We start from the raw sequence: 14,635 nt of genomic DNA, 5'->3' as shown, positions 1-14,635 counted from the left end.
GAAGGTATACATGAAAATGTACTCAAGACTGGTTTTCAAATCCCCCTGCCGCACATGCTATAGCAATAGGTCACTTGCTGCAAATCACTGCAGCCATTTGGCTATTTCTGGGCAAGTCAAGAGCCTGTATTTACCAGCATGTTAATTCAAAACCTAGACTTTTAAAATAGCCCAGGGTTATTTATAGGACTTCTCCCCACTCTATCCTTCCCTCTACGCCCTCCTCATGCGCTTTTGGATTTAACGTCAGAGAAGTTATTTCTGCAGACGTGAGCGAACGGGAGACCATTGGAGTCTTTTCGTCCACACACCCCTCTATGCATGACTGGCCTTTTGGATCACGCCAAGGAAGAGGGTCACAATGCAAGGAAAGGAAATAGCCCACATGGCGGACCTCGTGCCCCACCCTGAGGCTTTGGTTTCCATCCCAAGAGGACACTGCAGAGCTTTAAGCCATCTGCACCCAGCCAGAAAGCAGATGGACAAAGATACCTACTTGTTTTGCTTTTTGACTACAAGTATAACAATATAATTCTGCACAGAGAAGGTAAGGACTGAATTGGAAACTACTGGATTTGCAAAAATAGGAAAGTGACATGTAAAGACATCAAAATCATTAAGATTTTGAAGGGGCTTTCGGGAGGATTTTGTTTTCCTGCAGGACAAGTGCTCAGCTGTTACTCATTGGGTGCAGGGGATCCATATGCCTTCCTCCACAGTAGGACTTCTCTTGTGGAGATACAGCATTCCCCAGCGCAACTTAAACTGCAATATTTTGCCTACAGTTTTGCATAGCTAATGTATCTATCGCAATTGTAAATGCTGTGCAGTTCGTGGTTGTGCAAGTATCATGGGAACTTATTAGATACTGAACGGAAGTAACATCTGTTCAGTACAAGTAGCACTGCTAGCAAAGAGCAAAGTATCTATGCAATTATGTGCATCTGCATATAACTGCACACCTTGAATGTCCAGGTGGCTGCTGTAGCCTGGAGTGCTTTTGCCCAGCTTCGGCTGCTGCAACAGCTGCAACCCTAGCTGGAAATGAAGGACTTCGCTTCAGTAACCCAGGCCTTAGTCACACTCCAGACTAGTCTACTGGAATGCTCTTATGTGGGGCTCCCTTTGAAGACTGTTTGGAAACTTCAGTTGTTACTGCTGCCAGAGTGCTAGTTGGTACAAATCAGATAGTGCATATTTCACCTAATCTGTTTAGCTGCGCTGGTTGCTAATTTGTTTCCAGACCGAATTCAAATGTTGGCTTTGGCCTTTAAAGCCTTAAACTGTTTGGGCTCTCCTTATGAGCCCGCCAGAACCTTGCCAGGTCCTATTTTGGGGGGAGAGGCAGTGATGCACTTGCCCATCCCTGTTTCGGGAGTGCTTAGTGAAAGAGGAAAGATGGTGGACAGTTGTCTCTTTCCTTCCCACTTTGCTTACTGCATGCAGTGCCTTGTTACCATTATAAGGTTGAGGCTTCTGGTGGCCATTTGCATCCAGAGGCAAGAAAGCCACAAGGTCTCCGGCTATGCACTATGCAGTTGCCCATCATGCTGTTCGTTCTCTGGAGCTGGCTGACATCCTGATTAAATTTACTCAAGGAAGTCCCACTGAAAGTAAAAGGAAAAATTAGGCGTGCTCATCTTCCTTGAGTAAATTTAGTCAGGATGTCAGTCGCTGTTCCCTTTTCTGCCGAGTCTCTCTCCCCCTGCTCCTTCTCACTGTTTTCCTCTCTTTTTATGGTTTTTGCAGGATTGGTATACTGCCTGGAAATCCAGATATTGCTAACATTTTAGGCATGTCACCCAGTGCCTGTTTGACGCATTAGGTGTCTTGGATTTTTCTTTCTTAAGCTTTCATCAAAAAATAAGAAGGATGCCCCTAGTCTTTAAACTTACAAAGATATTGGAAAAAATGTGCAGGCAGTATTCTGCCTAGTTTTTCCAATAAGAAGCAAGTCTGCTCCTGCCTTCTAGTATTCCAGCCAGTGAGAATCACAGTTATGATTCTAAGGGATAGTAAACACACACACACACACACACACACACACACACACACGGAATCCTATGGCACCTAAAGACTAACACACTGGCTTTCATGGGACAGAGTCCACTTCACTGGAGGCATGAAACGGTAATCATGGGTAGGTATCTATACCCCAAGAAGATAAAAGGAGGAGATATATATATTAAGAGAAGCCAACAGGCCAAGCAATGCTAGATAAAATAGCATGTCATATTACTATGCAGAGGGCAAATACAAACAAAATTCTGTTAAATGAAGGTTGTTGCCTTCATGCCCTACTTGAGGGCTTATTTATTTACAGTATACATGTATATCTCACTCTTCTTCCAAGGAGCTAGAGCGCTGTATAGTCCATGGTTTTTATGTTTATCTGACTTCACAACAACCCTGTGAGGCAGGTTAAGCTGAGAGATAAGCAACTGGCTCACCAAGTGAGTTTCATGGCTAAACAGGGATTTGGACTCATAGCACACATACAGTAGCTGTTCGGAGAACAGGAACCCAAAAGAAGGGTGGATGTAGGAAGCAAATGTCCGAGGGCAAGGATGACAGCAAGCAGCCTCCAAGGGCCTCTGTCTGTGAGATGCCGTGGACTTGGCCCCCATTAAATAAATTAGGATAAAACCATGGTTTCAAAGCCTGGTTTGTCACCTGAGGTTAAATCAGTGTTTCACAACTCCCCACCCCAATCAAGTCACACTTGTAAAAAGAAAAAACATCGAGGCACATTGTCCTTTCTTCCCTCAACAAGGAGAGCTGGTCTTGTGGTAGCAAGCATGAATTGTCCCCTTTGCTAAGCAGGGTCCACCCTGGTTTGCATATGAATGGGAGACTATACGTGTGAGCACCATAAAGTATTCCCTGCAGGGGATGGGGCTGCTCTGGGAAGAGCACCTGTATGCTTTCCTGCAGGAAGTTCCAAGTTCCTACCCTGGCATCTCCAAGATAGGGCTGAGAGATACTCTTGCCTGCAACCTTGGGGAAACTGCTAACAGTCTGTGTAGACAATACTGAGCTAGATGGACCAATGGTCTGACTGAGTATATGGCAGCTTCCTATGTTCCTATACACACACTTTTTTTGCTGCAGCAAAGCCACTGCATGATTTTTATTTATTTTCCATATCTGTTTGTTTTGAACCAGGAGGGATGGGTCTCTCCCAAAGTGCATTATGGGGCAAGCTGCCTCCAAAAGCAAGGAATTTAGACTCCCCACCCCAATTTGGAGCTGACTCAGTGAATCAGCACAGTGCAACAGTTTGTGTTCTGCAGCACTGAACTAAACCACAATTCCCCAGTTTGTACACAAGATGAAAAGCAAATGCTTTCTCCTTCTCTCACACGAAGAAAAGAGGGAAAGGGGTAGAACAGGGGGAACATACACACCCGCAGATCCCTTAGGCTCATAGTGGCTCAGAGAGCTCATATGAGCTTAGGCTCATAGAGAGCCAGCGTGGTGTAGTGGCTAGAGTGCCGGACTAGGACCCGGGAGACCTGAGTTCAAATCCCCATTCAGCCATGAAATTAGCTGGGTGACTCTGGGCCAGTCACTTTCTCTCAGCCTAACCTACTTCACAGGCTTGTTGTTGTGAGGAGAAACCTAAGTACATAGTGCACCGCTCTGGGCTCCTTGGAGGAAGAGCGGGATATAAAATGTAAAAATAAAAATAAATAAAAATAGTGGGAAACTATAGTTTCTCATTATATCTGAACTAAGCCAATATGTGTGTTTCCATATCCTTTCCACATATGTGTGACAATGTTGAATAAATGTCAGTTAGTGAATAAGTACTGCCATTACATGGGCTGTTCACAGTTCAAAACAAATTAATTACACTCATATATAATTGAACAGAACCATCTTGCTTCATACATGACATGTCTAAAATATGTGCCCTTTAAATGTAGCAGGAGGGATGCTTTACAGGTTACGTTTTCCACTCTCTATCTTCTTCCTCATGGCAGCTTTCCCTTGAGTAGCCTCCACTCAACACTTTATTTTGCAGTACTACCAGCCACTGGACAGGTATCTAAAGATGGTGATCCAACCCTTCCTATTTTCTTCATTATCTCCCTCACTCCAAGGGGCCGCCAGGGAGAAGGGAGAACACGGGCCCCTTCTCCCCTAACTACGCCCCAGGACAGAGGGAGAAGTCACTATGAGGAAGGGGCCAAAGAGCAGACAACACAATATATAGTCTGGTCCACAGCTGAAATAAGTACATTTGTTTGGCCACAAAGAGCACTGGATTGATTTTAGATGCCATCAGACCACAAAAAAACTCATGCATTTCCAATTCAGGCCTAATTAATTTCACTCAGGTTGAGCACTGAAGCTGTGTATTAAACTCTGGGAAATGCTTGAAGATTTTTTGAATCAGAACAAGTACCTCCTCTTTACATGGAGGACTAGCCAGCACTATGGTTACTGTGCAGTATTTGATTTGGACATCTACATCGTTCATCCTTCGAGAAGATGTGGAAGGACAGATGGGAAAATTCTTCTCTCTGCCTGGAAGGAAAATGGAGGAAAGGGCCTTGCTTTTTTCCTCTAATGTTAATGGTGCCAAGTCTGAAGCCTGCCTAGAAGTCCTCTCCCACAGAAGCCAGTCTGAGACCTGTGAGAGGAACGCACTTTGTACAATACTCGGGGCACTCTGGATCATTATTATTTATACATTCTATGATCTGTTCTGGCTCTTAATTTGAACTAGAAGTGAACCCTGACAGTTGCTTTTATAAATGAGGAGAACCTGGTAATATCTGGATAGTGGTTAAGTTCTAAAAAAGGAAGAGCCAATACCCCAAAGCTTACCAGGAATTAGGAGACCTCCCCTGACCTGGAAATTTTGCCTCTCAATCTCAACACTGTAAGGAACCTTACTAATGAAACAAGTGCACTCTGTGCATATTCAGAAACACACTCTTTTCTTTAGTACTATCTCTAATTCAGAAATGAGCCCTAGATTGGAGAGAGTTTCTAGAGAAGTGTCCTGGCTTAAATAAAGTCCTGATCAAATCACAGAAGTATATAATGCCCAAAATCCATCATGGAAACCTGAAAAGCACTTTTTCTTGACAAGTATCATCCTCTTCAACATCTAACAAATGAAATCTGGCTACTTAACTTCCACTTGCAATACCTGAAATCCGGGTCACTTGTTATTTTATAAGGTACTTCCCATACTTTCATTATGCCACACAACTGCATCTTCTCATAACAAAGTTGTTTTTTGTATGTGAACTTGCATGGTGGCTCAGCCTAAGCTATCTTCTAAACCTACCCAAAACAACTGTAGTGCAAATGGATTTGTCCAGGCTGATCACCAGCACCACGTAGCTTGAATTCTAAACAATACTTTTAAGTTCTAGAAAGAAATTCCAGAGGGGTAATCTGTCCTGCAGCTAAAACAACAAAGAGCCTTATGGCACTGTATGGATTAGCAGATTTATTGTGGTATAAGCAGCTTATGCCACAATAAACCTGTTAGTCTTTAAGGTGCCACAGATTCTTTGTTGTTTTTTCTATGAATAGACACAGACCAGAGCTTAAGCCTGCATTCAAACCCCCTGCCCTCAAAGACTTGCCCCAAACCTTAGATACCGAAGAGCTGACCATGCCAGGACAGTACAATGGATTCACTATGTAGACTAATGTAAGACACTGAGCCTCAGTTCCCTACCTGGAAAATAGCAACAACTGAGAAATACCTCACTAGTTATTTTAGGAGCACATACAATAAAGACTGTAAAATAATTTGTATATTAAAAATGCACTAGCTGACCCCGCACAGAGCTTCTGTGCGCTCTTTGGGGCCGGCGGTTACATCTTCCCCCCAACCTTCTGCCCCAGTCTCTGCTTCTGGGCCCAGCCGCCTCTCCTCCCCACTGTTTCTTCTGCCCCCACTTTCTCCCCCTCCCCGGCCTTGCCTCCGCAGCTGGGTGGGCCCGCCGCTGCCTCTGTCCTCCACGGCTGGGACCGCCACAGCCGCTTCTGGCCTCTGCGTCCGGGCCGAGCCGCCACTGGCCTCCATGGTCGCCGCCTCTGTCCTACATGGCCAGGACAGGCCCGCCGCTGCCTCAGGCTTCCACAGCTGGACGAGGCCCGCCTCCACCACTGCCCTCCACGGCGGGGCGGGCCCGCCACCGCCACTGCAGCTGGGTCCGCCACTGATCAATCCTCCTGGGTGCGCCTCTGCCAATCAGGTGCCTCCGCCATCCAACCAATCAGCTGGGTGCTGGGACACACATTCCAAGGCACACCCAGGAGTTTCTGCGGCCGGGCTTCCGCAGCAGGCACACCCGAGTACACCGCCACCCAATCCTCCTGGGTATGCATGAGCCAATCAGGCTTCTCCGCTGCCCAGCCAATCAGCTGGGCACTGGGACACACATTCTAAGGCACACCCAGGAAAATTATATATAGAGATAATAATGTGGTGACCAGAATTGCACACAGTACTCCGGGTGTGGCCGCACCGCAGTTTTGTACAAGGGCATTATAATATTAGAAGGTTCATTTTCAATCCCCTTCCTAATGATCCCTAATATGGAATTGGCCTTTTTCACAGCTGCCGCACATTGAAACGACACTTTCAATGAGCTGTCCACCACGACCCCAAGATCCCTCTCCTGGTCAGTCACCGACACCTCAGATGCCATCAGCGTATACTTGAAGTTGAATTTTTTTGTCCCAATGTGCATCACTTTACACTTGCCAACATTTGCCACTTTGTTGCCCACTTACCCAGTTTGGAGAGATCCTTTTGGAGCTCCTCACAACCCGTTTTGGATGTCACTACCTGAACGACTTTGGTATCATCTGCAAATTTGGCCACCTCGCTGTTTACCCCTACGTCTAGATCATTTATTAATTAATGAATAAACAAACAAACAAACAAGCAAGCAAGCACTGGTCCCAGTACAGATCCCTGGGGGACCCCACTTCTTACTTCCCTCCATTGTGAAAACTCTCCATTTATACCTACTCTCTGTTTCCTGTCTTTCAACCAGTTAGCAATCCACACATGTACTTGTCCCCTTATCCCATGACTGTTAAGTTTCCTCAGGAGTCTTTGATGAGGAACTTTGTCAAAAGCTTTTTGCAAGTCCAGGTATACTATGTCAACTGGACCACCATGATCCACACATTTGTTTACACTCTCAAAGAACTCCAAAAGGTTTGTGAGACAAGATTTACCTTTGTGGAAGCCATGCTGGTTCTCTCCCAGCAGGGCCTGTTCTTCTATATGCTTTACAATTTTGTCTTTGAGGATGCTTTCCATCAATTTGCCTTGAATGGACATTAAGCTAACCAGCCTGTAATTTCCTGGTTCGCCCCTGGATCCCTTTTTGAAAATTGGTGTTCCATTTGCTTCTTTCCAGTCCTCTGGTACAGAGCCTGATTGCAGGGATAAATTATATATTTTAGCAAGGAGGCCGGCAATTTCACATTTGAGTTCTTTGAGGACTCTTTAGTTTTTTCAGACAGTTTAGAACATCTTCTCTCGTCACTTCTATCTGACTTAGTTCTTTAGCCTCCATCCCCCAAAAGCCTGGTTCAGGAACAGGTATATGCTCAGTATCCTCTGCCATGAAAATGGATGCAAAAAACTCATTTAGCTTCTCTCCAACCTCCATATCCTCCTTAATAATCCCTTTCACTCCCTCATTGTCTAATGGTCCAACTGTCTCCCTGGCAGGTTTCCTGCTTCTGATGTATTTAAAGAAGTTTTTATTATTCCCCTTGATAGTTTTAGCTAAACGTTGTTTCTTTGCTTCTTCCTGATTTCTGGCTTGGGAAATCTAAAGCTGGTGATAGACTGTACTGAGTTCATTCACTCATTCAATTTTTATACCACCCTTCCTAAAAAGGCTCAGAGCGGTTTACACTAAAATAATAAAAAAATAATAATTAAAATTTGGAAGTTGATTCCCAGGCTTCATTTTTCCAAAACAAGGAGGAGGCTTTTTGTTGTTGTTGCTTCCTTTGTCTAAGCAGCTCTGTACTATTTTGAAACAGTCTTGCACCTTTCAGGGGGTGACTCAAATCCACAAAAAGCTAAAGAAACCCCTGAACTTCATCTTTAGAGTTTACAAACTGCAGGGCTCCTACAACATGTCTCTTTTCTTACTCCCACCCTGTCCTTTTGCTTACCATCTGCCTGATGAAAATTTCTGGAGGACTTCAAACCTCTCTGCTTGATACTTTGCTACTTCCGGTTGCTCCTAAATAAACCATTACCTTCTCTGGACTGTGGATTTTTCTTCTAATTGACCAACACAGCCACCTACGATTTTGTTAACAGCAATAGTCACTTTGACGGCAAAAAATGAGGCAAGCACAAAGCTATTAACACCAACGACGTGCTGATGCCGGCCTCTCTCTTGTTTATTGCATAACATAACAGAAAGCTCCAGCAGGGAGGTCTGAAGGAAGAATAAGGGGTGGTGGGGAAGAGAATCCCCTCTTCACCTGCACATTTCTAAACATGCCAATTAAGCCCACAAGGCACAGAAGCAACAAAAAACCCAGCAGATTCCCAGTGGCAGTTTTCACAAAGCAGAGAAAAAGGGCTTGCTCTCAGATGGGGCTGAAGTAGCCAGAAATGTGGTGTTGCTATGGAAACTGTTAAACTGCCATCTTGCACCTCTTGGCATTTGTTGATAGCTTTTAAATATGGGTATTAAACTGATTCAAATGGAAATGCAGTACACTGCACCTCTGCTACATAAAAACCCCACAGGGAAAACAAGGATGGACTGTAGAATCTGGCTGAACACTGTGGGAAACCGGATGCTAGACCAGATGGGCCTTCATTCTGATCCAGTGGTGATCTTCTTACAACATCTAAAACGCCTTCAACTGAGATGTGGGCCTGAGGCTTTAACCAAGCCAAGGCTCAACCCTGGCCTATGACTGGTAATAACCGAGAACGCCTGTAGACATGTGCAGAGACTTGCCACTGAGGAATCCCAACCAACCTCCTCATAGTCTGGATAAGGGCACAAGGCTGCCAGGCAGTCTTAGGATGCAGCTCCTTTGAAGAAATTAAGCTCTATGTGACCCCACACAGATCTCTTAAATGGAAGACCTTTAATACGAAGGCTGCACAAATTATTGAACCAAACATATTTAGCAATCCATAAATTATAAGCTAGAAGTCAGATTTCTGAAAGTGAAATGTAAATAGGATTGTGTGTGCACACGCATGTATATTATACACACACTTGCATAATGTAGATAACACACAATACATTGTCCTGTAACATTACTGTGAAAATCAAAAAGCAAGAATACAGGGTTCTGCAAATCTGAGATGAAAATAGTGTTGACTCATTGACAGAATATCTGTATCTGACGACAAAATGACCCAGAAAGCATTATATAATGCTCCCAGCCAATCAGGGCAAGCAGGAAGGTTCTACTGGAGAATTTGGAGAATCTCTCCACTGGGTGGATGGCTGAGGCATCTGCACTGGAAGAACCCAATTGCTGGTCCCATGAGACTTGACAACTCATCCTTTTAGAGGCAAGAAACTTGCAGACCTCCATGAGAACAGGTTAAGTTAAACCCCTATCCCACCCACATCCCCTCAGTCCTCATCAACAATAGCCTTATAAATGCCCATTTTGCTTTTGAACCTCAGGCAGAAATGACACCAACTTTTTCAGGAGTTTCATCAACAAGGACTAGAAGCCTGCTTTTAAAAAAGTATTACAGCCAAGATACTTAAGGTGTTAAAATTGTTTGTCTTGTACAGTGGTCCCTCTACTTACGAAATTAATCCGTTCCGAATGCACATTTGTAAGTCGAAAAATTCGTAAGTCGAAAAGCGGTTTCCCATAGGAATGCATTGGGAACGGATTAATGCGTTCCGGAGCCTAGAAAAAAGACCCAGACCCCCAGTAAGGCTTGCAAACTGCACAGGAACATTTCTTTTCAAGAATAAACAGGCAGTAAACAGGCAGGCAAGTCAAGGAAACCGCATGTAAAATTCGTAAGTCGAGGAAACCCCATCTAAAAATTTGTAAGTCGAGGAAACCCCATCTAAAAATTTGTAAGTCGAAAAAACCGCATCTAAAACCGGATCTAAAACTGCCGTTTGTAACTCGAAAAATACTTATGTCGAGTAGTTTGTAAGTCAAGGGACCACTGTATCTGTTTTTGCACAATACATGCACAGACTACATTGAACCCTGGGCCAAGCAGTTAAGTTAATAACTGCAAAACAGGGAAATAGCTGCAAAAGAAGCCAAGGGTGGCAGCCTATTAAGATGGCACAGCAACTTTCAACCTGGGATTGTAATAAAGAACTTTATACAGCTAGCAGAACACCTTGTGCTCATATGGATTTGTGCACTCCAGGCCTACCAAAGCTGAGCTGCAGAAATTCCCAGGCAGGCTTAGGGAAGAAGCACGAGTATATCCCCTGCATCTCCATTTTGACATTACCAGCTTTCTCCTCAGCATTTGTCCCACCTCTAGTATATCCCTTGCTTCTTGAGTGACCTTCCTGACATCAGTTCAGCACATCCACTTGTAGCATTGTCTGGAATCCACTTGCGACGTCTGTCTGGCAATTCCAGTTTGTCCACTTCACTTCCGTTTACCCATCCTTGGACTGCCAGCTGTCCTTACCCTCTCCAGGGACCTCATTTCTGCCACAATACCTGATTGAAGGATTTCAGGATTGAAGCACAACAGACAGTGCCCGTGAAGCAAGGGGAGGGACCTGTGCAAATGGAGCTCAGTAGGAGCTGGCCTCAATGACGCCACATTCCCACAGGAACAACACTAAGATAAACAGCACCCTGGGTTAGGCGTGCCTTTGGTACCCACTCCAAAAGTTAGTCTGTCAGTGTTGCCACTTTCCCATCCCCTCCTTGGCTCACTACAGATAGTATACCCAATAGTGAGCCACCAAATTTAGCTCAGTAGCCCCTTCAGGCATGTGCCTGCCTGGATGACTGCCTAGCTTTCCCAGTCCTCAGGATGGCCCTGATTCCCTGAGCCTAAACCAGAAGCACAGTGCAAGCCAAGAGTTATCTGTGGCCCACTGAACCCAATACCAAACTTGATACCCTTGAGGCTGGGCACTTGGACTCCCACAGGAGAGAAGCTTGCTCTGCCACATCATTAGCTGCTCCAGCTTACACTCCTGTACGCTCTCAGCTAAGAACACGGAGGGGGTGCTCAGAGGCCAGCAGCAATACCTCAATGCACAAATTTATAACTAAAGCCTTCATCTGAAGAGATGCAGCTTGGACACAAAGCAGGCCTGCTGAGGAACATAGAGAGCTGCCTTATATCAAGTCAGACCACTGGGTCCATCTAGCTCTGCACTGACTGACAGTGGCTCTCCAAGGTTTCAGGCAGATGTCTTTCCCAGATGCTGCCAGGGACTGAACCTGGGAGGAGAGCTGGTCTTGTGAGAGCAAGCATGAATTGTCCTCTTTGCTAAGCAGGGTGCACCCTGGTTTACATTTGAATGGGAGACTTCATCTGTGAGCACTGCAAGATATTCCCCTTAGGGGATGGGGCCACTCTAGGAAGAGCCCCCACCTGCTTGCATGCAGAATATTCCAAGTCCTCCCCCATCCCGCCAGCATCTCCAAGATAGGGCTGAGAGAGATTCCTGCCTGCAGCCTTGGAGAAGCCGCTGCCAGTCTGTGTAGACCAGGCCTGCTCAACTTAGGCCCCCCAGCTGTTTTTGGACTACAACTCCCATAATCCCCAGCCACAGTAGCCAATAGCCAGGAATTATGGGAGTTGTAGGCCAACATCTGCAGGAGGGCCGAAGTTGAGCAGGCCTGGTGTAGACAGTACTGAGCTAGGTAGACCTATGGTCTGACTCGGTATAAAGGCAGCTTCCTATGAACCTGGGACTTTCTACATGCAAAGCAGATGTCCTACCACTGAGCTACAGTCCCAACCCCATGCTTCACCATTCACAAACTCAGTTGGCAATCTGACTATTGTCAAACCAATGTCGGTCTTCAGGGGAAGTCTCTTGGGTCCTGTAGAACTCGGCCTTGCCCCAATACCTGGAAGTGCCTCAGCTCTGTATTTGTGTAATTATTTGTCAATCTTAAACAAAAAACAAAAAAAACCCCACCCCAATCTATTTGTATTTTATACTTTAATTTTTAAAAATCTCAGGAACTGGGGCGGGGATAGCTCCAGATGGCTGCAGGGCCATCTAATCAGAACTCTGCACAGCTGACTTGTCCCAGAAGTTGTTCCTGAGCTCAATTCACTATTGAAGGTTACACAATCTGCTTTGAAAAGGGTGGCTGCAGACCACTCAAGCTATGTCTACCTATCTTGAGTCTATCACTCCCCTACCCGTCAAACTTGATAGGTCTTTTGTAAGTAAACAGATAAATACAGCATGTCATGGATCCAGTCATTCCATGTATTTGAATGTATGGGTGTCAACTGTGATACAGCAAAGCCACCATTCATATTGGAAGCTGAAGTGTCCACACTTTCAAGCACACATCCAAGTACAGTTACCAAGCCACAAATTCCATACACCTCACCAGCCACAACCAAGAAAGCAGCAGGAGCAGCGCCACCTCCCAAGACTACCATCCTTGCCTCACCTACCTGATTCATTCTTGGAGTTCATGTTGTCCTTGTTGGTAGCTGGTTGCTCGCCGAAAGCTCAGGAATGCGAAGGCAGCAGCTTCTGCAGAGCTAGGCCTACGATGGTGTTCACATGGGGGCTGACGGCACAGATGGTCAGATGCCGTTCTGCCAACACTGCTGGGACATCCCTTGTGGCAAAAGGGGAAGTCCTTCTAGAGAACCCTATAGTTAAAGAGAACATCATATTAGCCAAAGATAAACCTTGCAAGAATTGCAGGCTAGCCAGCCACGACCAAACTGTCCTTCTCTCCTGAACAGCATCAGGTTGCTAGAGACAGCCTTTTTGAGAAGAAATGTGGTGGTGCCTCTCTTCCCAGAACTGCTTTGCCACTGCTCTCTCCATATCCCTTGGGGATTATTAATATTAATCTACCTTGCAGAGGTGTTACAGAATTAAAACACAAAACACATGTATTTGCTTCCCTCCAATCCTGGTTTGAAGCAAACCACAGTGTGCTACTATAGTACTATAGTTTGCACTTGCTTTGCAAAGCAGGATCAGAAACCAAGGTCTGATTGTGGCTTTTCATCTGAGATTTGGTTTTTCTTTGTAGATGAATTTAATGCAGACTGTAATTTATGGTATAGAAGGAACATCAAATCTGTTACTTTTTAGTTTTGCACTCCTCTAATCTGCAGAGATTAGAGAAGGGGAAGGGAGGGAGAGATGTGTTGGTTGGAATAATTCAGGTCGAGGTATACAGATTGTAATGAGAATTAATGCACTTGCTTTGCCAGTTTTTCTATATATGTAGTTTTTATAAAGAAGGGGAGAAGGGGGAGAGAAGAGAAGAGGGAGAGAAAAAAGGCCATCCGACCAAAATACCAGTTTTACAGTCTGGCAAGACACAAAATACAGTGAATGGCAATATAGGAAGTGAGGCTTCTCGAAAACTGTGCTTTACTAGTTACACTTCTCATATATGTTTACTAGGGTCACCAAAAGTTGAAACAAAACATTCTGCTACTTGGGTGGAGTCTAGAGAAAGGTCCAGGGTCAGGCCTGCCAGGCTTGAAAACCAGGCCAGAAGTGGGGCATGGTGCAAAAGCTATCTCAACATCTAATGCATGTTCTTATTAGTCCCACAGCTGCCAATTATCCACACAAGATAAATCATTGATATTCTGCCTTCCTACAGGTGTCTTCAAGGCTCCACGCAGGATCCAGGAGGGAAATACAAAATATATTGTAATGTAGCATCTGCCTTGAAAATTGAGATTTGGCAATGAATGTTGGAGCACCTGTTTAAGACACAATCCTATATTTCATGGTCAAACACATGCTTCATCCCCTTAAAGTTGTGCAGGCAACTCCTGGCGACCACAGAGCCATGTGGTTTTCTATGGTAGAAGGGGTTTACCATTGCCATCTCCTGCACAGTATGAGACGATACCTTTCAGCATCTTCCTATATTGCTGCTGCCTGATATAGGTGTTTCCCATAGTCTGGGAAACATAGCAGCGGAGATTCGAACCAGCAACCTCTTGCTCCCTAGGCAAGTTACTTCCCCACTGTGCCATACCCATTTCCAAAAGTGATGGGGCAAACTAGGCCTCTTAAATACTATGCTTTACGCATTTTAGTTTTTTGTTGGTGGACATTTTATATTTATTAGCTGAGCCAAGCAAGGCCTTTGGTTTAACCTGAGCATTTGACATTCAATTATTTGTTCATAACATGATCTCTCCACTGAAACAGGGGAAGGAAATGCATTGCACACAATTCAGGATACAATTCTACATTTCTAGTTTTAACCCAACTGTCCTCCCACACCCAGTCTCAGGCAGAGGAAGAAAGTTTCAAATGTTTTGTAATACAATAACTGCCTTTGAAGCCTGAGATACTGGAATCAAAACTCATGAGCATGTTCAGAGCGTATTTGGTCACTGCAGGTTCAAACCACTGCTTGGATCCCACACTGAAACCTGGAAGTAACAGAAGTGGAGGAGCAAAGGTCT

The 14,635-nt window shown here is 45.0% G+C and overlaps 1 protein-coding gene across 5 annotated transcripts in view; it reads right to left on the bottom strand.

Moving 5' to 3' along the window:
* HDAC5 (histone deacetylase 5) overlaps positions 1 to 14,635 on the bottom strand; it is a 138,530-nt gene that overhangs the window by 109,738 nt on the left and 14,157 nt on the right. For 3 of the 5 annotated variants that reach the window (XM_053265633.1, XM_053265632.1, XM_053265634.1), the window contains one exon: positions 12,635 to 12,838. In XM_053265633.1, coding sequence (XP_053121608.1) covers positions 12,635 to 12,656 — 22 coding nt within the window. In that variant the 5' untranslated portion in view covers positions 12,657 to 12,838. Of the gene's footprint in view, positions 1 to 5,951; positions 6,208 to 7,221; positions 7,346 to 12,634; positions 12,839 to 14,635 lie in introns of those variants that run through there. The other 2 variants (XM_053265631.1, XM_053265635.1) reach the window with 2 other exon arrangements.

Source organism: Hemicordylus capensis, chromosome 6 (assembly GCF_027244095.1).
Source record: "Hemicordylus capensis ecotype Gifberg chromosome 6, rHemCap1.1.pri, whole genome shotgun sequence".
NCBI lineage: Eukaryota > Metazoa > Chordata > Lepidosauria > Squamata > Cordylidae > Hemicordylus > Hemicordylus capensis.
This window is presented reverse-complemented; position numbering and strand designations above follow the sequence as displayed.